This window comes from Gadus chalcogrammus, chromosome 3, assembly GCF_026213295.1.
Source record: "Gadus chalcogrammus isolate NIFS_2021 chromosome 3, NIFS_Gcha_1.0, whole genome shotgun sequence".
NCBI classification, from domain to species: domain Eukaryota; kingdom Metazoa; phylum Chordata; class Actinopteri; order Gadiformes; family Gadidae; genus Gadus; species Gadus chalcogrammus.
This window is the reverse complement of record NC_079414.1, coordinates 15864503-15889150: the sequence shown is the minus strand read 5'-3', so window position 1 is coordinate 15889150 and position 24648 is coordinate 15864503. Positions and strand designations below refer to the sequence as shown.

Sequence of the window (24648 nt, the reverse complement as noted above, 5' to 3'; positions counted from 1 at the left end):
TGTGTGTGTGTCTGTGTGTGTGTGTGTGTGTGTGTGTGTGTGTGTGTGTGTGTGTGTGTGTGTGTGTGTGTGTGTGTGTGTGTGTGTGTGTGTGTGTGTGTGTGTGTGTGTGTGTGTGTGTGTGTGTGTGTGTGTGTGTGCATGGCCATGTGTGTGTGTTTGAATACCTATTTGTGTGTGCATGCTCATGTGTGTGTGTGTGTGTGTGTGCGCATGGCCATGTGTGTGTGTTTGAATACCTATTTGTGTGTGCATGCTCATGTGTGTGTGTGTGTGTGTGTGTGTGTGTGTGTGTGTGTGTGTGTGTGTGTGTGTGTGTGTGTGTGTGTGTGTGTGTGTGTGTGTGTGTGTGTGTGTGTGTGTGTGTGTGTGTGCGCGTGTGCTGCCTCATAAAGTGAGGCTATAATCCAAAATGTCTCTCAAATACAAATGGGTGGCCTCAGCAGGAATCGAACCCCTACCCCTCTCCCCCCAGTAGCCCGTTAATCAGCTCAACTGACCATCCACTGACCATCCACCATTGGATGGTCAGTTGAGCTGATCAACGGGCATGGTGAAGGCTGCCGGTCACTTGTCAGAAGAGGATACCTCCAATGCCTGGAGTTCAAACAGATATTGTTTTTGTAGCAGACCTTCATCTCACTGTCATCACTTTGACACCAGTGGTATTTTCTTAATGAGACATATGTATAAATGTATTTCTGTATGTCTGTTAAAGACGTACCTTTATAATCAAACACTATGTGTGCTGCATATGTCTAAAGCAACTCAGGAGACATGTTTTCATTTAGCTCGATCTTACTGTAAAGTATATGATTCCTCAACGATTTCTAAATAAAGCCTTATGATGGAACAAGCTCTGACCCTGTTGTTCAGTTGCATTATTTGGGGTCAAAAAGTAAAATGGGGGGGAGAGTTCATTTCTGAAATGTGGAAGTGTAGCTTCAACATATGAGTTGAAGAAAAAATACATAATGATTAAGGAATGAAGGGGCACATTTTCATTCAGATTATATTTCAAGATCAGTTCTGTAACATTTACTTTTAATACGTCTGTCTATTTGGAAGAATAAGAAAAAGTTTGGACATTAATAACTTTTGTTGGTGTTTTGATAATATTTCACTGTTACAATTCTGTAGGCCTACTGTGTAGCTATATACAAATTCTGTTATCCAATTTTATTCTACTTGACTAATATGCTGCCATGGGTCGTCATATGCAAATCGTCGAACCTTTGCATATGGATTTGACCGACAGGAGTTAGCTCCAATTGTTTATCTGTTTTACAACATAACCAATCAAACAGTAGGGAGGGAACTTTAATTATTCATACGCGATTCCGCGTTTACAGTCACATTTACAGCTCTGTCTTGTGTGCTGATCACTTGCCTACGACCATGTCCAAAGTGGAAAAGGATCCGTGTAGAGGTAGCCCACCTTTAAACTTTTGATCTTTAATCATAATGTTCAATTGCAAACAGAATCTTCTCTCAATTGATAACATGGACTGTTTGTGATATAGACAAATTAAAGTTGTGTTCCCCACTGACAGCAGATGTTGGTTCAGAAAGCAAAACGGCAACCGACCATGGAGGTGAGTGACATTGTTATACAGCAGAAGAACATGCAGCTATATAGGCTACATCTAGTCTACTCTGGGCTGAACTGCATCGGGCTTATCGGGCACTTAAGTGCCCGATAAGCGCGGAATAAACCGATAAGCGGAATCAACCGATAAGCGCGGAATCAACCCAGCGCGGAATTCCGCGCTGGGTTGACGTGCATCAGCCCTCGGGTCGGCCGTTCGGACACGCGGCCACGCCTTACTGACCGATTTGTTTAATTGTGTGTTTAATTGTGTTTAATTTGGCACTAGCAAGTGGCAGCAAAGGATTGCCCACTGAAAATCGATTACTGTTCTGTGGGAAAGCGCCCTGTTAAGGTCCGGTCTGGTTACCCAGACGTGGTGGGCAATGGGGATCATTGATGTCCCCATTGGATTTGTCGGTTGGCCAGAAATGGTTTTATTTCTATGTTCATTTTTTATGGTTGGGGTAAGAAATCGTGGTTATGAAACTTGGGAATGGCTGTAAATAGATAGCCTATGTTTCTTTATTTCAAGTACAGAAATAAATATACGTGCGTTAGCAATCCAACCTGTAGGCCTACACAAGTGCGAAAGGTTGGGAAGTGCTGGTCGGGGCCTCAATGACAGTGCTTTTTTTTCCCGGTTCTGCGACCCACCGAAAAGTGTGACCCCAGAGGGCGAGTCTTTATTTTCTTGATACAAACATTAATTCTACACAGTAGCATTTTATAGGAAATGCTCAAAGGTACATCAACTAATTAAACACTGACTGTAGCTTTTTATAGGGAAAGAAGCAACGGTGATGGACCGTCTAATACGCCCTATCCATTGTATGGGTCTGTTAAATGCTAATCAAACTCTATTTATTAAACACATTGCAAATAACAAGGTGAGGGGTAGGGGGTAGATCTTATGTTGTTTTTATGTTTTTGTTATAATGCACACCGTTTTTTCGACTTCATGCCTGTCTACTTCAAACTCGTGCTGCGCGCATGTTGCAGAAAATGTGCAACAGCGCTCCCTGGGGTCACACTTTTCGGTGGGTCGCAGAAATGTCGGTGTAACACCGGTCTTTCGCTTCATTTGTAGGGTTAGGGACGGGTTAACACAATATAGTGATAGTGAGGTCAAATCGTTTTGGGCAAAATTTGAAAATAAGACAATAAGGAAAATAAGGCATATTGATATTGGCTATTTTGATGTGTGATATTTAATTTTGTGCTTCATTTCTTTCATACAATATTCTGGCAATCAAACTGAAGTGGATGCCCTTACTGGCAGGTAATATGTTTATCCATCCATCCATCCATCCATCCATCCATCCATCCATCCATCCATCCATCCATCCATCCATCCATCCATCCATCCATCCATCCATCCATCCATCCATCCATCCATCCATCCAGCCAGCCATCCATCCATCCATCCATCCATCCATCCATCCATCCATCCATCCATCCATCCATCCATCCATCCATCCATCCATCCATCCATCCATCCATACATACATACATACATACATACATACATCCATACATCCATCCATACATGTTTCTGGCCTGATCTCCTTGGTTGCATAGGACTCCTCTTACAAAATCTGTTTCTTTCTGATCCTACTGTGTGTGTGTGTGTGTGTGTGTGTGTGTGTGTGTGTGTGTGTGTGTGTGTGTGTGTGTGTGTGTGTGTGTGTGTGTGTGTGTGTGTGTGTGTGTGTGTGTGTGTGTGTGTGTGTGTGTGCGCGCGTGTGCTGCCTCATGGTTACTGTCTAAAGTGACTTCACTCTGGGGGAGTACAAGATGAACCACAAGAGTCGCGGCATGGCACTCATCTTCAACCAGGAGACCTTTCTTGGTCGTCCAAAGAAGACTCGTTCTGGGACCAACATTGACCGCGACAATCTGGAGAAAAGGTTACACGTCTCTATTTAAACGGATATGTATAGGTTTTATATTTTGGACAAAAAAACAATTGCCATGGTGGTTGTAGTTCTATTGGCCTTCTTTGGCCTGCGTTTCCACTATAAATTGTAGTTTTTGAAGCATGTTTGCTGGTTGGCACAATGCAGTCGATTATTTGGACGACAGGTATGCAACCATCTGTACACAGATGAAATCAGAACCAATTTATTACAACCAGTGTAATGTTCAAAAATCCAATGGATTAAATTATCATCGGTTGTCATCTAACAATAAAACAGCCTGCTGCTGCTTTTTGACAAACTAAAAGCTTGCTTTTAACGGGGCACTGCTATGGAATCACATCTGTTTCAATAAAATCAAATAGAACTGTTTTATGCTGGGTACACACTAAATGATTTAGAAAACTTGAAAGACCACACACCTTACATAGATTAAGATACATTTAACTGTTTTGGTATTTAAGTGTGTGGAAGGAAATTAATTTGCTAACGCAGCACACAACACACAAACTGATTCCATTACATAACAACCAAATCTCTCGCAATCAAAAGCTGTTCCTCTATTTCCAAAGACCACACATTTGCTTTTGCCGCCATGGATTTTGTTATGATAACTTAATGGATTGTTCGTATTACGTTAAGTCACCGTGGCTTCCAATTGGCTATCATCGTTCCCATGTGACGTTCAGTGGCCTGCGATTGGCTGTGGTCGGGGTCCCACCCACACTACAGGATATCAGATAGTAAATATTGAACAGGTTTAATGTTTGGATTTTGAATCGGTGAGCTTATATGTCTGTTTTTGTCATACCCCAATCACCATATACCCACTACAATAAATTAGACACACCAGTGTGTGTGTGTGTGTGTGTGTGTGTGTGTGCGTGTGGTTTGGGAAATCCCTTCCTTTTCGTAGATTTAAAGAGTTAAACTTTGATGTCACAGTCCATCAGGATCTGTGGAGGGTTGACATTCTGGCCAAGATTAAAGAAGGTAAGACACACAGGCTCTATTGCTAACGTCAATGAACTTGTCTGTTGAACAGCTTCTTAAACTTAAATCTAAAATGTGCTCTTCTACTAGCGGCGCTGGATGACCACAACGTGAACGCGGACTGCTTCGTGTGTGTCTTCCTGAGTCATGGTGAGAAAGACAAGGTGTGTGCGCACGATGAAGACATCAGCATCGACGAAGTTACCGCCTTGTTCAAAGGAGACAAGTGCAGAAACCTCGTCGGGAAGCCTAAGATCTTTATACTACAGGTATAATACTCAATAATACTGTAAACATCAATTCTCGCTTATACTGTTTGTACTACTAATGTGTATACTACTAAAATATGCTGTACATAATACTCAATAATACTCTAAACATCACTGAATTATACTGTTTATACTACTAATGTATATTCTATAATATATTGTATAGACTATTCTTTGAACTTTGAACTTTGGGAACATTTTGATTGACAACACTGAGTTAACAGTTTTGGTTTCACTTTTACAATGTTGTGTAAAGTTACACAACTATGACATCCATCTAAACACTTTCGTGTTATCCGTCTTTGACTATGGCAAAACCTCAATACTAATGCTTCAAGACGACACTGTAGACCATAAAATACTTTTGGACAGGATAGAAAAGTTGGTGGGGCTTTCAGGCACGGTCTTAAATTGGTTTAGGTCCTACCTACAAAATAGGAACTCCTTTGTTTCCATTGGCGACTTTGTATCAGAGTCAACCAACGTGACATGTGCATTCCCACAAGTTTCAATCTTAGGACCCTCTTTATTCAACATCATGCTTCATGCTCCACTAGGGCAAATCATGCAAAATAACAATCACCAAATGACTATCGGCCCATAAATCTGCTGTGCCAGTGCATTGAGCAAGTCAAAGACCGGATGTGCTGAAATTTCCTTCAATCAAATGAGGACAAAACCGAGATAATTGTATTTGGTGCTAAAATGGAAAGGTTTAAAGTAACCCAACACCGTCACCCTCTGTCCCTCAATCAAAGCCAGAAATCTAGGGGTTATCATGGATTCAGATTTACATTTTGACAGTCACATCAAATCAGTTAGAAAATCTGCATATTATCACCTTAAAGGTCCCATGACATGAGAATCTCACTTTATGAGGTTTTCTAACATATATATGAGTTCCCCTAGCCTGCCTAAGGTCCCCCAGTGGCTAAAACTTGCGTTTGGTGTAAAACGAGCACTAGCTGTTCTGCTCGCCTTTGAAAAAACGGAGGCTCAAGCGCGCCGATTTGGAATGTCTTTATTTATGTCGTCATAAAGCATCTAAGCTCCTCCCCTTACACTGCCTGGCTCGCCCAGAGACGTTGGCCCGCCAATGAGACACGACCGTGCGAGCGCCACATGTGTGTTTGTGAATACACACACTGTAACGCAAGTGTTTCTTGTCGGTTCTTGGACGTCTCTTGTATTTCCACAACGAGACTGTAGTGGGGGTTATCTGAGCCATGGTTGAGAAGAAATTGGGGGAAAGGAACTTTGGCTTTGACTCGCTGAAGTACATGAACTGCGACATGCCGCCGGTTGCCGCGAGGCACCATCGCCCGGCAGCGGGCAGCCGGCAGCAGGCAGTGCGCAGTTCAGTCTACTTCAGATTGATGTGAAAGTGGAAGAACCAGAGACGTCGCAGAACCCGACAAAGTCGTTAGTGATTCATAATATCGTCTGGAGGCGCACACAGCCACACGGCCATGATAATATGTATGATATGATATCGATATCTATGTGTTATATGATATTATTTTGATATAGAGCTCCAGGACTGTAACGCAAGTGTTGTACACTTCCTTGTTATTTGGATAACCGTTCTGCTTTTGGTGTTATGGTGCATAACACGTCGGACTCTCGTCTCTGGTCTTTCTACAACGAGACTCGTAGTGGGGGTTATCTCAGCCAAGGTTGAGAATGAATTGGGGGGAAGGAACTTTGGCTTTGACTCCCTAAAGAACATGAACCACGACATGGAGGAGAAAGGGATTGTTGGCGGCGAATGTCTCCTGCTTGAGCACCGCTGAGGGACCACCGCCGGAGGGGGAGGTGCCTAAGCGCTGCCCGGCAACAATCCCTCTCTCCTCCTTGTCGCAGTTCAGTCAACTTCACATTGATGTAGACGTGGAAGAACCAGGAACGTCGGAGAACCCAACGCATCAATCATTTGAGATTCATAATATCGGCTCACACAGCTTTTGGCCGTGATAATATATATTATATGATATAGATATCTATGTAAGCTATATGATAATATTTAGATATAGAGCTCCAGGACTCCCGTGTGTTCTAGAATATTTACAGAACACGGCTAAAGGCTGTGTGCGTCTCGCAATTGCGATACATCCACTGTAAACAGAGCGCATGGTACCGTGGCTGCAAGCTGCTCAGGGCCACACCCCCACCCTCCCCCTTGACCCGCCTCGCTCCTCCTCATTTGCATTATAGCTACAGACGCCAAAACAGCGCATTTGGGGGAAGCTCAATGTGTGACTGGCTCGGCGTGGCTGTAACTCTGCACCACGGCTGAATTTCGGGAACATCTTTGAATACTGTGTTAGTGGCCCACTAATACCTATATTAAAGAATACATAAAATAGCATGTCATGGGACCTTTAAAAATGTAGCAAGACTTAGAGGGCTCATGTCCACCGAAGACTTACAAAAAATTGTACATGCCTTTATCACTAGTAAGCTTGATTACTGCAATGGTCTCCTTACAGGTCGACCAAAAAAACCTCTAAGGAAACTTCAGCTTGTTCTAACAAAGACCAAAAAATGTGAACATATTACACCAATTCTTAAATAGTTACATTGGTTTCCTGTAGGTCAAAGATTGATTTTAAAATCATGTTGCTAACCTATAAATCCTTGCATGGTTTCGGGCCAAAATATTTAACTGATATGCTTCCACTACATAAGCCTTCTAGACCACTAAGATCTTATGAGACCAATCTGTTAATTATCCCCAGAGTAAACACAAAACATGGGAAAGCAGGATTTAGTTACTATGCAAGAAATAGCTGGAATAAACTCCCTGAGGATTTAAGACTTGCCCAAACTCTGACCACTTTTAAAACAGGACTGAAGACTTTTATGTTTGCTTTAGCTTTCAATTTTAAATACATTGCACTAAAATGCTTTTTTAACTTTGCCTATATTTTCTATTTTTACCAGAGAGTATCATGATCTGATACCAGAGCAAAAGGATAAGGGTTTAAGACCCGAGTTCTGTCTGGTTTAGAGTCCTAGAATCTGGGTTGGAGTTCAAGATTCTGGGTTGGAGTCCCAGAGAAACGATCAAGTTCCTTTAGGTCGGGTTTGAGTCCTAGAGAAAGGACCAAGTTCCTTTAGGTCGGGTTGGAGTCAGGGGCGGTTCCTTAGAGGCAGTAACGGAGGCAACACCTCCTTGTGATGTAAAAAAATAAATAAAGATTTACGTAATGATGAAATTATTGTTAAAAATAATTTACTTTCAAAATTATATATATGCAATGTGTGTTTTATTACTGAAATATTGCATGAACATTTTGAAAAATAATTGCCAAGTGCCTTTGCAGGGCGGAAGGCTGGCTGACGTTACTCTGATGGCCCTATTTTAACGGTCTGAAACGCAAGTGAGAAGCGCCAAGCCCAAGTAGCTTTGTGGCCGGTTCTATGGCGATGTCGCTATTTTACCGGCGCAAAATTGACTCTTGCGCCTGGCGCAAATCTAAAAAGGGTTGGTCTGAAGTAGCCTAATTACCAGTAGGTGTGGTTTGGGCGTAACATGCAATAAACCAATGAGAGTGCCAGCTCCCATTCCCTTTAAGAACCATGAGCGCATTTGAATCTGACGAGTTTATATTTTGACAGTGCGTCTGCAGTCTCCGATGAGACAGATGCACATGAATTTCAAACTTCAAATGGCTCAGTTTATGGCCAAATAATATGGCCTAATTCACACATGGAATAAGGTTTTCTTCCACAACTTCAGAAAAACTGAGTCCTCAAATGAATTTCGACAAAGAAAACTTAACACACATATGATATGTGGGTAACTGTGGTTCTATTTAATGATATACGCAATACATTATCTTATCAGTATTGTATGCATTATCGTTATCGACTTGTGTTCTTAATATGCATGTTTCCCCCCGTTAATATACATTGCCTTGAACTGTATTATGCGTTACGTGTTTAGTTTGCGTGTGTTTAAACAGATGGACGCACACACGCGCACCCGCATTCATTCATTATTTTACACATACACAGACGCGTGCCGGCATTCATTCATTCTTAATAACACTCACTCACGGTAAAACAATGTTTTCTCACAATCAAATACTCATCAATCCTAAAAGTTATGGGCATGTACACGATGTCTGTGTCAAGAAAATATGTGTTTGCTGTGCAGTGTTTGCAGATGCATTGATTTAAAAGTACAACTTATTACCGCTGTATCAGCTGGTCTTTCCCAAATAATTTACCAAGAATGTGTGGCTAGGTAGATGAGAGAAACAAAGTGTATGCGCGAGGTGCACAAGCAAGATTATGCATGTGCCCTTAAAATAGCATCTGAACAACGCACCACTGACTTTAAACCAGGTATTTCCTGGTTTTTAGCGCAAGTGGTTTCTGAAACTGCAAAATAGCACCAGGGAACGTTAGCGCCACAACACGCCTCCTCCTTTCGCCAAACCGCCCCTTGGGTCACAAGATCATTCCCTAATTTACCGACGCGTGGCGCAGGAGGGAAAAGAACGCTCTGCGCCAATTGCAACCTAGCAACGACACATGCACCAGTGAGAAAGTCAATTGTGCCGGATGAAAGATAGGGCCCTGAGTATGTTACGTCTGGGGCTAGCCTCTGAAGGGAGGCAAAGAGGCCAAAACTCACTTTTGCCGCCTTTGAGAATAAAAAACAACCGATCACAAGTCACTTTCACTTTTGCGAAGTAAATCATCCATACCATTTTAAACATAGGAATGGCGGCCAGCCGCATCTACTCCTTGCAACCAATCACAAATCAGCTATTTCTCTCATTAACGTTCTAAGCAAATTAGCCTTCAGTTGCCGCCTTGTGCGGCAACTGACTAAGGCTCATTTGTATTACATTTAAGCAGCACGCAACATGAATGAACTTTACTTTATAAAGTCGAACTTTGTCTGCACGTTTGATTAAAAGTTTAGAAGCATTGAACTGCCTAGTTGTGTCTATTTTTTAATTTTTTATTTTTTTATGATCCTCTCTAATGCGCCTCCATACGACGTGTCACGCGAGTATGTTTTTTAAAAGCTGTGTAGGCCTACGCTTTAGAAAGGACATGCATGTGCGGGTGCACTGCGCCCGTTCATGAATGCGCGTTCATGATTTTTTCCCTGGTGAGCTCGGCCAGGAACCAAGCTCACCAGGGAGTTCCTTTAGGTTGGGTTGGAGTCCTGACGTGGGTACTAGGGATGGGCAAAATGATTATTTCCCGGGAACTAGTTCTTTCAGTTCAGTTCACTATAACGATTAGTTTGTTTGATTCGTTCGTTTTGATTCGTTCGTTACGTCAGATTACGTCATTTGGTGTCTGCCCCCCCCCCCCCGCGAGACGGCCGTGAGCATAATTTAAACGATTTCTAGGCTCTAACCCCCGTGAAAATCGAGAAGATATACTATATAGTATAACCAAACGTCCCACCAAAATTTATACCACTTGCTTACTCTCTATATTTTATTCATGGTTTTACATTTATAATTTTATTTTACTTTACATTTAATTCTTCATTATTCAGGCATTACAGAACTTTCATGACCCAAGATACGTCATGAAAGAGAAAGCGCGCATATTCGACGGTACCGCCTTGTCATTTGTTTACCCAGTTGCCATTGCAACACCATTGCTACCTCTCATTGGCTGAATCTTTGAGAACGTTGTAGACTCAATCAATATAAGTCGCGGGGAGACAAAGCTCTGTTCGTTTGTATATTTTATTTACATGACCATATTTTTGGTTTATGTTAAAAAAAAAAGAATCAAAGAACCAGTTCTTCTTGTTTTGGGGAACCAGTTCTTGTCGTTCACGTTCGGGATTCGTTCGTTGTGAACGAATCGGTCGCGACCGACTCATCCCTAGTGGGTACCAGAGAGACATGAACTTTGAAAGGTTTGCGACCCTAGTTCTGTCTGGGTTAGAGTCCTAGAATCCGGGTTAGAGTGCCAGAGAAAGGACAAAGTTCCTTTAGGTCGGGTTGGAGTCCCGACGTGGGTACCAGAGACTGTTGATCTGATCTTAAATACATTTATTTTCAATGTCTTTTACTCCGTTTTCTTTTACTTATCTATCATTTTATTTAATTGTATGATAATGTTTATATGTGAAGGACTTTGATTCGGCCTTGTGTATGAAAAGTGCTATATATATAACAATGTAAATTAATTGAATGCTTCGGGTCCTATTATTAATGATGAACATGACCAGTTAGAGAGAGTTCACTGTATAGTTCCCATATCCCATTTTTAAGCAATTGGTATTTTAACTGAAGTAATCCTCATTGATTCTCCATATTGAATAAAAGTCTAATCAAGCCGGGACCATGTGATTAGCTATCCAAATGCTAAGTAAGGGGTGATAGCCAGCCCTACTAACTGACCCTGTCTCTCTCCAGGCCTGCTTACTGACCCCGTCTCTGCCAAGGCCTGCTCACTGACCCTTTATCTGTCCAGCCCTGCTAACTGTCTGTCCAGGTCTGCTAACTGACCCTGTCTTCCTCCAGGTCTGCTAACTGACCCTGTCTTCCTCCAGGTCTGCTAACTGACCCTGTCTTCCTCCAGGTCTGCCAACCGACCCCGTCTTCCTCCAGGCCTGCTAACTGACCCCGTCTTCCTCCAGGCCTGCTAACTGACCCTGTCTTTCTCCAGGCCTGCTAACTGACCCTGTCTCTGTCCAGGCCTGCTAACTGTCTGTCCAGATCTGCTAACTGACCCTGTCTTTCTACAGGCCTACTAACCGACCCTGTCTTTCTCCAGGCCTGCCGTGGGCGTGAGTACGACCTCCCTGTGACTGGCATGGCCGGGGACAGTGACGATGAGGAGGACCAGGTGGTGGCGGACGCTGGTGTATTCCACACACTGCCTGCTGGTGCTGACTTCCTCATGTGCTACTGTGTGGCCAAAGGTGAGACGGGGTACGGCAGCTGAAAATGCCCTGTTTCGTGGGCTCAAGCAGGATACCCAAAACCACCAGCACAGTCCTTCAGTTATTCTTTTGATTCTGCGTCCTAATTATGCATGTTAATCGTACCTGCTCAATGCTTTTTCTCTGCAAAAAAATTGCCCTATACACGAAAAAGGGAAACCTAAAAGAAAATCAAATGTGAGATAGATTTATTCCCGGAAATTATTCAATAGTCCTTATTCCTTGAACTCTCTGTGTATAGCTCATTTAAAAGGATTTGTTCACCTCACTACCACATGAACCATGCCTATGGTGAATCAGTACGTTTACATGCACAGCTTAATCAGATTAAAGCCATAGTTCGACTATGCTCCTCAATTGGACAACTGCAATTTTTAGAATATACATGGCAGTGAGAAAATGTATTCATTGGCCGAAGCATGTCATACCCCGGTACGATAGGTGGCGCTGTACCAATTTCAACTAGTGGTTATAGAGCCACCGGCTGACCTCTTTACGTCACCAGCAACTACAAACTCAGGCGGCATTTACAACTACAAAAAGATGCATACGGCAACAATCCCTTTCTCCTCCATGTCGCGGTTCAATGTGGAATTCAGAGAGTCAAAGCCAAAGTACCTTTCCCCCAATTCCTTCTCCACCATGGCTGAGATAACCCCCACTTCGGGTCTTTACTTGTGGAAGTACCAGAGAGTCGGAGTACTCCAAACGGAGTCTTTTAGATTCATATCATCAGAGAATAGCCCTCTCAGTTCGGCCGCGGCGCGATGAATGAATAAAGTTCGTTAACACGTCTTAAGAAAGAAACATTTATTTTGATGTGCCAGAAGTTACTACTTTACAACCTCGTTGATGACCAACATTTAGAAAAACATGTACTTTTAATTCAGCCTTGGGTGAAATCAAAGCGTAGAGTTTACTGAATGCACGTTGATTATTATACACTTCTTATAGGGGGTTACTACATTGGCACAACACTGGCTTCCTCCATTTTCTGCGACACCTTTTCAGATAAATCGCCATTTCTCGTTTTCCAATAGCGATAACAACACTTCTACCGTCTCCTTCTACTTCCGGCTCACGACCCACGTAAAAGATCTCGAGCATGCGCAGAACACAAATTCAACTTCCAATTCGATTGACTGTAAACATGCATGCTTAATGCGACTATCAAGTATCAGGAGTGCTTACTTGTTGCTCTGAACGTGCAGTGGGAGCAAAGGGCCCAGACCTCAACAGCTCTCCCATAGTCATCGTACCAAACCCGATTTCAACTTGTTCCCCAACAATGGGCAGAAGTCACACACATAGCAAACAAATTTGCAAATCAATGGCCTTTGAAAATTAAAGCATATTTCACTCTGATTTGTGTTTCTATGTATGTATAAAACTCAAATTACAATTTTGTGGTTCACTATTGCTGTCCTGCAAAGACAGATATAACAGTCAGTGTATGTGTGCGTGTGTTCAGGATATTTTTCCTTTAGGGATCCCAAGAAAGGCTCCTGGTACATCCAGGACCTCTGCGAGACCCTGAAGGGGTGCGGAGATTCCCGGGAGTTCACAGAGCTGCTGACCCTGGTGAACAGTAAGATGGCCAAGCGTTTCGTTGAGAAATGCAGCAACAAAGAGGCCGAAGGAAAGAAGCAGATTCCCTGCTTTGCTTCCATGCTCACCAAGAAGCTCTACTTCCGACCAAAAAAGTAGTATCAGATCGATAATCTCAAAGTGGTTTCTGTGATTGTATAGCCCGGCTTTTGATAATATTCACAGATGATTTATTTTTTGAAAGGGTTGTAGGTGAATGGGATTTTATATCCTGCCTGAATCATTCCAATCATTTGGAACTGATGTGTTGGCTAAATGGACAATGTACCATCATATAGAAGTCATAAAGCTTCATAGCGAGTAATTAACAATCATGATGCATAATTCATTTTGGATATAAATATATTGATTTCCTAAAGGTTCAAAAAAATATATGAAGGAGAATGAAACAAAAATAAAGTAAATCACTAAAAGATATCATAGTCCTTACAAATGTTTTTTGTTTACTTATTTTATCTCATCCCAATTTTTTTTTTATATTGGGGGTTCTATCAGTACACAGCTTCAAGTTTTATAATAATGTTTATCAATGGTGTATAAAAACAACTCAGGATCCATGTTTACCATCTACTAGCACGATGTACCTGTATAAATGCATGGTTCCTGTCTTTTAAATAAAACCTTATGTTCGATCAAGCTTTGACTTTGTGTTTCAGTTGCTGAGATTCATTGCTGAGATTCATTGGGAAAATGTATTTTGGGTGGGGGGAGAGGGGGAAGTGTAGCTTCAATATATGGTGTGGGGGGGAAGTGGTTTTCTCAACAAATCTCAAGCTGTTCAGGTTGTTGGGCAGAAACATTTTGCTGTCGCAGTTCTTTGGTGCGGGTTTGTAGCATGTGATGGTCTGAAGGCCCTGCAACAGGCTCTGTGTGTCTCTGCTGTCTTTCAAATAGCAGGTTACTGACTGATCACAGGCCAGTTTCATCCCCGGCTCAGAAGGCGTTGTCTCTGGCCCTCAGAAGCCGGTGGACATCCCCTGTCAGCCATCGCTTCTGGTTTAGCCCATGTGGTGATGGTCTTTGTGTGGGTCACACCCAAGCCCCCAGTAACAGTGCATACTTCCCTAATCCACCAGTGCTCAGCGGCCAAGCCTGGTATTGCAGCTGTTTAAGCGGGCTGTGGACGGGTCCCTCGATTCAAGGGGCCCAGAAGTAGATATCTCCGTTCACTCCAATACAAGTGGGGAACAAGAATGTGTCTCCGCAAAAAATGTGTCTCCAATCATATCAATCAAAGGCTCATAATCATCTTTATGCCATGTACTAAAAAAATTAAGTTTTCTCTTTTCAAAACGCCACCGCAAGCGTTTTATTAGCCGTTTTCTGTAATTATTTTTTGCTGGAGAAGGAGGGGTGGGCAGCTGAAAGGAGTCGTAGTGCAACAAATGTTGTTTCGGCCCGGCATTCGAGAGGGCCTAGTGCACGGCTCCGTTAACTTCTCGCTCAACCACATACAACAACCACACAGACATTTAGGAATACACAGACACTGTTACTTCTTACATGAGTAAGAGCATCGATGATTTGACTCATACAAAGACTATCATCATTCAGGCTAACCGGAAGCCATGGCTGACAGGGGATGTCCACCAGCTGCTGAGGACCAGAGACAACGCCTTCAGAGCCGGGGATAAAACTGGCCTGAGAACAGCGAGAGCCAACCTGTCCCGTGCCATCAGGAAAGCAAAACAGGACTATACAAAAAAGATAACCTGCCACAGACAGCAGAGACGAGCAGAGACTGTGGCCGGAAATTCAGACCATCACGGACTACAAGTCTGCGCCACAGATCTCTCTACGACAACATCTCTCTGCTCAACAACCTCATCAGCTTCTTTGCACGGTTTGAAGCCACAAACCCACAGAAAACTCCACCCACCCCCCACGATCACTCTCTGTGCCTGTCTGCTGCCAGGGTGAAGAGGACTCTCTCCACTATCAACCCCCGCAGTGCAACAGACCCAGACAACATTCCAGGCCATGTGTTGAAGGCCTGCAAAGAGGAGCTTAATGGATGTCTTCACGGATGTTTTTAACTCTTTTCTGAGACCGCTTTTCCATCACGTTTCAAGGCCAACATCATCATACCTCTGCCAAAGAAACCTGCTCCATCCTACTTCAATGACTATCGCCCTGTGGCACTTACCCCCATCATCATGAAGTGTTTTGAAAGGCTAGTCATGTCACATATCAAATCAATCCTCGCCCCAACCCTGGCCCCCTTCCAGTTGGCATACAGAGCCAAACGGTCCACAGAGGATGCAATCAGCTCTGCTTTCCACCCAGCCCCCACCAACCTTGACACAAAATACTCATATGTGAGAATGCTCTTCATAGACTTCAGTTCAGCAGTCAACACCATTATCCCATAGCAACTCATCTGTAAACTGGACCAGCTGGGGCTCAACACCTCCCTCTGCAACTGGCTGCTGGACTTCCTCAGTGAGAGGCCACAAGCTGTACGAGTCAGCAACAAGACCTCGAGCAGCATCACACTCAGCACAGGAGCCCCCCAAGGCTGTGTGTTCAGTCCCCTGCTCTTCACCCTGCTGACTCACGACTGCACACCAACCTACAGCACCAATCACACGTTTCTGTTGGGTCTCATCAACAAGGACAAAGAGATCCACGACATTAATACCTTCTAACCACGTGGTGCAGATAAAACAACCTCCTGCTGAATGTCAGCAAAACCAAAGAGATTGTTGTTGACTTCAGGAGACGCCACACCCAACACCCACCACCCACCACCCACCACCCACCACCGACCATCGATGGTGCTGCTGTGGAGAGAGTGAGCAGCACTAAATACCTGGGGATGCACATCAGTGAGGACCTCTCCTGGACCACCAACACTGCATCGTTGGCAAAGAAAGCACAGCGGCACCTCTTCTTCCTCCGCAAAGTCAAGCGAGCGAGGGCTCCCCCCATCCATAATGTGCACATTTTACCGGAACACCATTGAGAGCATCCTGTCCAGCTGCATCACTGTGTGGGGCGGGAGCTGCAATGACTACTACAGGAGAGCCCTGTAACGCATAGTGAACACAGCTGTAAAGATCATGGGTGCCCCACTCCACTCCTTGCAAGACACATACATCACCCGCCTCACCCGCAAAGCAACCATGATTGAGAGCGACGCCAGCCACCCCGCACAGGTCTGTTAATCCCCCTGACCTCTGGGAGAAGGTATCTGAGCCTCCGTGCCCGCTCCACCAGGCTAACAAACAGCTTCATCCACCAGGCTGTCAGGAAGCTGAACCCTCTCCCCTCAGCTTCATCCACCAAGCTATTAGAAGCTCACTCTCTCCACGTGGCACACCTTAAATATCAAGTTTGAATTAACAACCACAGAACCTCTTTGTGTACAACGATTCAGAGTTCATCAAAAAGCAGCAGGAAGCTGCATTGACTTCAACCGATGATGACTGAATACATTCGATTTTTGAACATTGCACTGGTTGTAATAAGTTGGTTCAGCCTGATCTCATCCGTGCACATGGGGACTTGAAAATGGCCCCTAGAGGTGTAAAACTGAAATGTGTTGTACATTTCTTCATTAATCATTTAACCAGTGGATATAATGTTATCGCAATCGTTTGTTTGGTTTGTACAGCCAGTTTGTCCTTTGGAACCAATTGGTCTGACGATAAAATGGCTAGAAAACTACTGATGTGAAAGAGAAACCAAAGCTGATTAATGTGTTGTAAATCAAAGTTCAAATATATAATTCAGTCTCCTAGCAACATATGTTGACAGGGGGCGGACTTATAACTAATTCACTTGAGAAATACCATTCAGAGCTTTCATTTTTTAATCCTTTCGGTTTGTAAAATTCCAAACACTTAGGTTAGGTTTGCGCTAGCGCATCAAAGCTAAAACAAAAGTGAAAAATGTGCAACGTAAGCAATGGTCAGTGGGTCTTACCTTCGCGGATCTTCCCCGGAACGTATTCCTTCATCAGAATGCTATTGGCTTGGACCTGAAATATATTATGAATTAAAATGTTCCCCTATCACCCTTAATCATTATGTAACTTTTTTTAACTCAACATATATGTTAGCTACACTTTCACATTTTCGGAAATAATCTCTCCCCACCTCCCTCAATAAATCTTCTGGCCCCCAATGAATCTCAGCAATTGAAACACAAAGTCAAAGCTTGAACATATGGTTTTATTTCATAGAAACTTTTGAGGAACCATACATTTTACAGGTGCATGGTGGCTAGAAGATGATAAACATGGTTCCTGAGTTGTTTTAGACACCATTGATAGGCACTGGATTATTATTCAAACATGAAGCTGTGTAGACACTATACAACATGCATCACAGCATGTTGGTATCGTATGCTGACCTCATGCAGAGTATAAACCTACATCTTTAACAGAAAAACATCCCGGAGGTACTCTATGCTAATATGGTCTCGTTGTAAAGCCTTATAAGATAAAACACCATTCAACTACGACCGTTTAAAAAAATAAAACTTCTACTGTTTTGGTCGGAAGAAGAGGTTCTTGGTGAGCATGGAAGCGAAGCAGGGAATCTGCTTCTTCCCGATGGCATCTGGGATTCTGCTTTTCTCAACGGACCGCTTGCACACCTTACTGTTCACCAGGGTCAGCAGCTCTGTGAACTCCCGGGAACCTCCGTACCCCTCCAGGGTCTTGCAGAGGTCCTGGATATACCAGGAGCCATTGATGGGATCCCTAAAGGAAAAATACCCTGAACACACGCACACACACACTGACTGTTATATCTGTCTTTGCATGACAGCAATAGTGAATCACAAAAATTGTATTTGAGTTTTATACACACATAGAAACACAAATCTGAGTAAAATATGCTTTCATTTTTCAAAGGCCTTTGATTTGCAAATTTGCGTGTTATGTGTATGACTTCTGCCCATTGTTGGTCAACAATTTGAAATTCGGGCTTGGTATGTTGACTATTGGAGTGCTGTTGAGGCATTGAATAAAACAGCCAAGATGGCAGCTGCTGATTTTATGCTAAAGATAAAATATGGTGTTCTGAACGTAACGTAACAAAGTTATAGGTCCGAGACTCGTAGTGGGGGGTATCTCAGCCATGGTTGAGAAGGAATTGGGGGAAAGGAACTTTGGCATTGACTCCCTGAAGTACATGAACCGCAACATGGAGGAGAAAGGGATTGTTGCCCACGATTGTTACCCGCCGGAGCGGGCGCTGCCCGCTGCCCGCTGCCCGCTGCCGAGGAGGTGGTGCCTCGGCAGCGGGCAGCGGTGCGGGAGGCAATCGCGGTCAATAATCGTGGGCAACGATCCCTTTGTCCTTTATGTCACGGTTCAGTCTACTTCAGATTGATGTGGAAGTGGAAGAATCAGAGACGTCGGAGAACCCGACGCAGTCGTTTGAGATTCATAATATCATCTGTAGGCGCACACAGCTTTTGGCCGTGATAATATATATTATATGATATAGATATCTATGTATAATATGACATGATTTAGATATAGATCTCCAGGACTCCCTCCGGAGCACCCGGAGTGTTCTAGAATATTTACTGAACACGGCCAAAAGCTGTGTGCGCCTCCGGATGAAATTATGAATCCGAGCAATTGCGATACATCCACAGTAAACACTAGCGCATGGTAACATGGCCGCAAGCTGCTCAGGGCCACACCCTCACCCTCCACCTTGACCCGCCTCTAAAAAACGGCACGTTTGTGGAAAGCTCATTGTGGGACTGGCTCAAAGTGGCTGTAATTCTGCACCATGGCTGAATTTCTTGAACGTCTTCAAATACTGTATCAAGGGCCAACTAACACAAGTCCAGACCAACAAGTAAGCACTCTTGCATCCCTCAATGTTCAATCCCCTTTGAACAATGAGGGGTTGCAGGAGTGCTTACTTGTTAGTCAGTAAGCCACTGTCACCAGAGTCATGGTTCATGTGGGAGTGAGGTGAACAAATCCATTTGAATGAGCTGTACACAGACTATAGTTTGATAGGATCAAGAACATTTAATGCAGGAAGAATACGGACAAATGATGTATAGTTTTTCTTTACATCAACTTTCCGGGAGAGATTCAATCTTATATTCAAATACTTTTTGCATTTACATTTTTCATGAAAAGGGCAATTGATTTCTTTTTTCGTTTGTATTTTGCAAATTACTTTTTTTGCAGAGAAAAAAAATGGGAGAGCACGCAGGATTTACACAAGGAATTAGGACGCAGAATCAAAGAATAACGGAAGGACTGTGCCGGTTGTTTTGGGTATCCACCACATCGGACAGGCTAACCCCCGGCCCGTCCCTTCAGTAGCCTACTAATTTCCCTCTCTGTACAAATGAAATGAAGTGAAGTACGAGAGTCTGGTAGAACCAGGCTAATGGCAACATATTAGTCAAGTTGTACAGTCTGCACTGTACAGTCAAGTTCACTGAACAGAATTCTAACAATCAAATATTATCAAAACACTAAAAAAAATCCAAACAGTTTCTTATTCTTTCAAATAGACAGACGTATTTAAAAATAAATGTTACAGAACTGATCTTGAAATATAATCTGAATTAAAAAGGTCCCCTTCATCCCTTAACCATGTATTTTTTCTTCAACTCATATGTTGAAGCTACTTTCACCTTTCAGAAATGATTTCTCCCCCCATTTTACTTTTTGACCCCAAATAATCTCACAGAGTCAGAGCATGTTCAATCAAAAGGCTTTATTTCATAGAAATCGTTGAGGAATCATATACTTTACGGTAAGATAGTGGCTAAATAGATGAAAACATGTCTCCTGAGTTGCTTTAGACATAATGCAACACAGTATAGTGTTGGAGTATAAAGGTACGTCTTTAACAGACATTGTCACGAATCAGAACGGGAATCAATTGCAGATCAAAATGATTTATTCACAAACAGTCCAGCAGCCAAATCAGATTCCGGTACAGGCGGGGTTCGTAAACAGGCAGGCAAGCAGGCAGACAGGGGGAAACAAACAAAGGCAGGAAGTTGCGCAAATAAGGACATGGTGTTACTCCGGGCACATGAGTCAACACATGGCTACAAACATAAACAAAGTCCAGAATTATCACACTCCAACAGGTAGGGGGAGACAAAAACAACAGTCCATACGAGAATCCTGACAGACATACAGAAATGCATTTATATGTCTCATTAAGAAAATAGTACCACTGGTGTCAAAGTGATGAAAGTGAGATGAAAGTCTGCTACAAAAACAATATCTGTTTGAATTCAAGGCATTGGAGGTATCCTCTTCTGACAAATGACTGGCAGCCTTCACCATGCCCGCAGCTCAACTGATAGACCATACACCATTGGCTAGGAGTTCGATTCCTGCTGAGGCCACCCATTTAAAAAATGTATGTATGTAATTGCGAGACATTTTGGATTATAGCCTCACTTTATGAGGCAGCACACGCACACACACACACACACACACACACACACACACACACACACACATATGCACACACACAAACACACACATACATAGGTATTCAAACACACACACATGGCCATGCACGCACACACACACACACACACGGGGGGGGGGGGGGGGGGCAAGCAGACACACAAACAAAGGAAACACACACAGACACACAGTAATAATATCAATAAACTGATACTAACGCTAACCCTAAAATGAACAAACATTAAGAATCATGCCAGAAGTAAGAGCAAAATAATATGTATGCATATATGTATTGTTATGTGATCCAAAGGTTTTCTAAGATGAGACTATAACTCTTGTTCCCTCCTACGAAGAATTGCAGTCACTTGTTAACAATCTCCCAAGTTAGAGGCTAGTGCCCAACAAGCTTCTGGGGTATGTTCATTGAGGATGGATAAGAATAGGAGAAACTAGAAAAGTCTTAATCCAATTCCTTTGGAGGCTGGATATATTTATTTCAACAACATATAAAATCAAAAAGAGATACCTTACAGCAGTTTTCAGTTTTTTTTTTACATGAAGAACAAAGAAAAAGAAGGGAGCTGGCAACTTGGATTCCTTGTCCTTTCCTCCTGCATTGTCCATGATTTTCCCTGACTTCACTGTACGGTACACATTATTATCCTACACTCATACCTCTACTGTACTGTATCCCCCTCTTTTACAGGGAGGTTGACCGTTTTATTGCCAAGTTCATTTAATAGTCAGCAAGTAAGTTAGAAAGTTGTGAAGTTATGAAAGAGTCAACGTTGTATTTAATTTATATTTTTTTGTAAATATAATAATTACTGCTGCTCCAATTGTATGGGACTGTTGCCAAGTTAAATCCCTCCAATAATTGAATAACAATGTAATTTCAACAGCACCAATCACATGGGGAAGTTTGCGGACGACACAACTCTGATGGGACTCATCACCAAGGACGACGAGAGCAACTGCAGGAAGGAGTCAACCTTCTGACCACGACGTGGTGCAGATAAAACCACCTCCTACTGAATGGGGGGAGTTAGATCAAGTATAAGCAATATAGTTAAAGTCATGTGGATAATCATTTATGAAAGAGTCAACGTTGTATTTCATTTATAATTTTTTGTAAATATAATAATTACTGCTGCTCCAATTGTATGGGACTGTTGCCAAGTTAAATCCCTCCAATAATTGAATAACAATGTAATTTCAACAGCACCAATCACATGGGGAAGTTTGCGGACGACACAACTCTGGTGGGACTCATCACCAAGGACGACGAGAGCCACTGCAGGAAGGAGTCAACCTTCTGACCACGACGTGGTGCAGATAAAACAACCTCCTATTGAATGTCAGCAAAACCAAAGAGATTGTTGTTGACTTTCGGAGATGCCAACACGAACACCCACCACTGACCATCGATGGTGCTGCTGTGGAGAGAGTGAGCAGCACCAAATTCCTGGGGGTGCACATCAGTGAGGACCTCTCTTGGACCACCAACACTGCATCGCTGGCAAAGAAAGCACAGCGGCAGCTCTACTTCCTCCGCAAACTCAAGCTCAAACTCCACCCATCAAGTGCACATTCTACCGGGACACCATTGAGAGCATCCTGTCCAGCTGCATCACTGTGTGGGGCGGGAGCTGCACTGACTACTACAGGAGAGCCCTGTAACGTATAGTGAACACAGCTGGAGGATCATGGGTGCCCCATGATCTTTCCAGCAACTTTGTTACTTACTTGCTGACTTTTAAATAAACTTGTCAATAAAACGGTCAACCTCTCTATAAAAGAGGAGGATACAGTACAGTAGAGGTATGAGTGTAGGATAATATCCCTCCAATAATTGAATAACAATGTAATTTATAAAACGATGGCTCGTTTTTAAAGGCAGAGTGTCTGATTGGTGCGACGGTAACACAGCAGCATGTTCAGTTTAACACTCTCATTTTTATGTCATCTTTAATATCAAAATCAAAATCTTATCTATTAAGTTAACTGTAGTTACCTGGTCGAACAACAATCGATTGACCTGGAAGACAACAATTGTATTTCCACACAAACATTTATTTGCTGTTTTCCATTGGATATTGTCCTACAACATTTGTATTAAGTTGAATGTAATCGATTTAAACAATATTGCACATTTGTAGAATTCAAATATTATCTAAATACATAAATAATTAATAAAGTAATGCTTATAATCCACATTCACTTGCCAGAAATACCCCACCACTAAACCCTGAGTAATACTTTTTAAAGTTTGAAAAGCTGTAGTTTCCTTTTTCCAGTGTTTTAGATAATCACTTGCTCTTCACAGCCCAGTTCACAGTGTTTTTTTGTTGGTCACAACTCCTTCAACAGCTCAAACTGACAAATGCAGGTCTCCCGCTGGCTGTCCAGGTAAGGTTTACATCCCAAATGCATGACTGCATCAAAGAGCAAAATCACCGCGGACTCACACGCTGTCGGGAGACAAGGAGTACATGAGCACTCAGCAGCACACAAGTGGAAAATAATGTCCCCGTTTAGACAATACACCACCATAGTAATTATAAAGTAACCCTACAGGTATTAGCATGTGTAGCCTACTCACTTCATGGTGCATTTAAATCTGTTAATGTCCCAATTCATGAAAAGTTGTAAAATTGTAGCGGTCATATTTGTTATACATGGTTTTACTGAAATAAAGTTAGCCTTTGACGGCCAACCGCGACGTTGAAATAATCCCTCTAAGGGTTGAAACATCAAACTAAACCAATTTCAATGTCATTTATAAAACCCTAGCCTATTTATTAGCTGTTTGTGTCGATGGTTCAGATTAGCCTACTAGAAAATAATGTCATTTATGAGCTCAGTAGAGTTAAAAATATATGAATGTCAATGCTGAACCTATTATTGCAACAAAACAAAAAAGATTCTGACCCATTAGAATTCAGCAGTGCCCTACGTAGCTTTAAAACGTCACGTTGTGCCATTGAATAACATATTTTCTTGTCGCCGGTTGTTATTACCTTGGACCCCTTGGGCCAATCCCAGAGTCTGTTGCAAGTTGCTGCAGATGGTATCAAGGCAGTCTTGAAATTGTTCGTCACAGTCAAGTTTCTGACGACCGCAGGAGTCGTAACAACGGTCATGTTGGTTACAGCACTTGGTCATGGATGGGATTCCTATGTCAAACTTCAAACAGACATTTGTATCGTTTATCACTCTTGTTTGGCTTACATGGTAAGACATTGCGACATAAAAACAGGTATACTGTAGTAATTCATTTTTTCCTAAATGTTTCATAATGTAATCCAGGCTCACATGGAATCCAAACAGTGGAGATCCGCAGCCGTTAGGGGGCGGTGGTCTGTAGCCAGGACGAGGGGCTGGCTGATATCCTACAAGGGGCAAATGACATACCATACAAATTACACGTTTTGGCTGTTACGAGAAGATTATGTGACAATATATTTCACAGAATTACAACAGATGACACACTTTTTAATCAGCCAGCAACTTTAATGAAAACCTTACACTATGCCAACGAGGACAGAAAGGATAGCTTACCATCAGTGCATTTATATTGGCACAAACCATCATAGCCGCCAAACAGGTCCAGCGCAACATTTAGATATGTATCAATCTTGTGAACTCCATTACGGATTGTTTTTAAAGTCTTTCGCCAGTCTGGCGTTTCGGGTTCTTGTTTAGACATAGACACACGCAATAGGACCCCACAGAAAAACAAACCAAAAACACCCACCGAGGCGCAGTAGCGCATATTGCACTTGATTGACAACTACAAATATTTTCCTGTTAGTATATATTAGTATTCCATCTTTATTGTTTTCCTAATTCGCTTCAAGAATATTGTGGCAAAGGTTGCTGAAGTTGTCAAGTAGTTTCCGGGTTCGGTGTAATCACGT

At 42.7% G+C, this 24648-nt stretch overlaps 2 protein-coding genes across 3 annotated transcripts; one reads left to right on the top strand and one right to left on the bottom strand.

Annotated features, from left to right (window-relative positions):
* Positions 1-1322: 1322 nt before the first annotated feature.
* LOC130379442 (caspase-6-like) lies at positions 1323-13942 on the top strand. 2 transcript variants are annotated; one of them, XM_056586274.1, is made up of 8 exons: positions 1323-1429; positions 1554-1595; positions 2852-2870; positions 3361-3498; positions 4424-4500; positions 4591-4769; positions 11535-11682; positions 13175-13942. In XM_056586274.1, exons 1-8 carry the CDS (start codon positions 1399-1401, stop codon positions 13408-13410), a joined length of 870 nt encoding a protein of 289 aa, XP_056442249.1. In that variant the 5' UTR covers positions 1323-1398; the 3' UTR covers positions 13411-13942. The 2 variants fall into 2 exon arrangements, with proteins under 2 accessions (XP_056442249.1, XP_056442250.1); XM_056586275.1 differs by having other exon boundaries at positions 1329-1429; positions 1557-1595.
* Positions 13943-21029: 7087 nt separating this feature from the next.
* On the bottom strand, positions 21030-24641 carry LOC130379443 (group XIIA secretory phospholipase A2-like). Its single transcript, XM_056586277.1, has 4 exons — positions 24290-24641; positions 24044-24120; positions 23749-23914; positions 21030-23199 (listed from the first exon to the last, which is right to left on the bottom strand). The coding sequence occupies exons 1-4, from the start codon at positions 24501-24503 to the stop codon at positions 23081-23083; spliced, it is 576 nt and encodes a 191-aa protein (XP_056442252.1). The 5' UTR covers positions 24504-24641; the 3' UTR covers positions 21030-23080.
* Between the last annotated feature and the right edge of the window lie 7 nt (positions 24642-24648).

Coding starts and splice junctions, on each gene's coding strand:
- LOC130379442 (XM_056586274.1), top strand. CDS start 1,399: ATGTCCAAAGTGGAAAAGGATCCGTGTAGAG. Junction 4,501..4,590: donor TCTGGCCAAGATTAAAGAAG/GTAAGACACACA, acceptor CTCTTCTACTAG/CGGCGCTGGATGACCACAAC. Junction 4,770..11,534: donor CTAAGATCTTTATACTACAG/GTATAATACTCA, acceptor GTCTTTCTCCAG/GCCTGCCGTGGGCGTGAGTA.
- LOC130379443 (XM_056586277.1), bottom strand. CDS start 24,503: ATGCGCTACTGCGCCTCGGTGGGTGTTTTTGGTTTGTTTTTCTGTGGG. Junction 23,915..24,043: donor CTCCACTGTTTGGATTCCAT/GTGAGCCTGGAT, acceptor GTCTGTTTGAAG/TTTGACATAGGAATCCCATC. Junction 23,200..23,748: donor ATTGGCCCAAGGGGTCCAAG/GTAATAACAACC, acceptor GTCTCCCGACAG/CGTGTGAGTCCGCGGTGATT.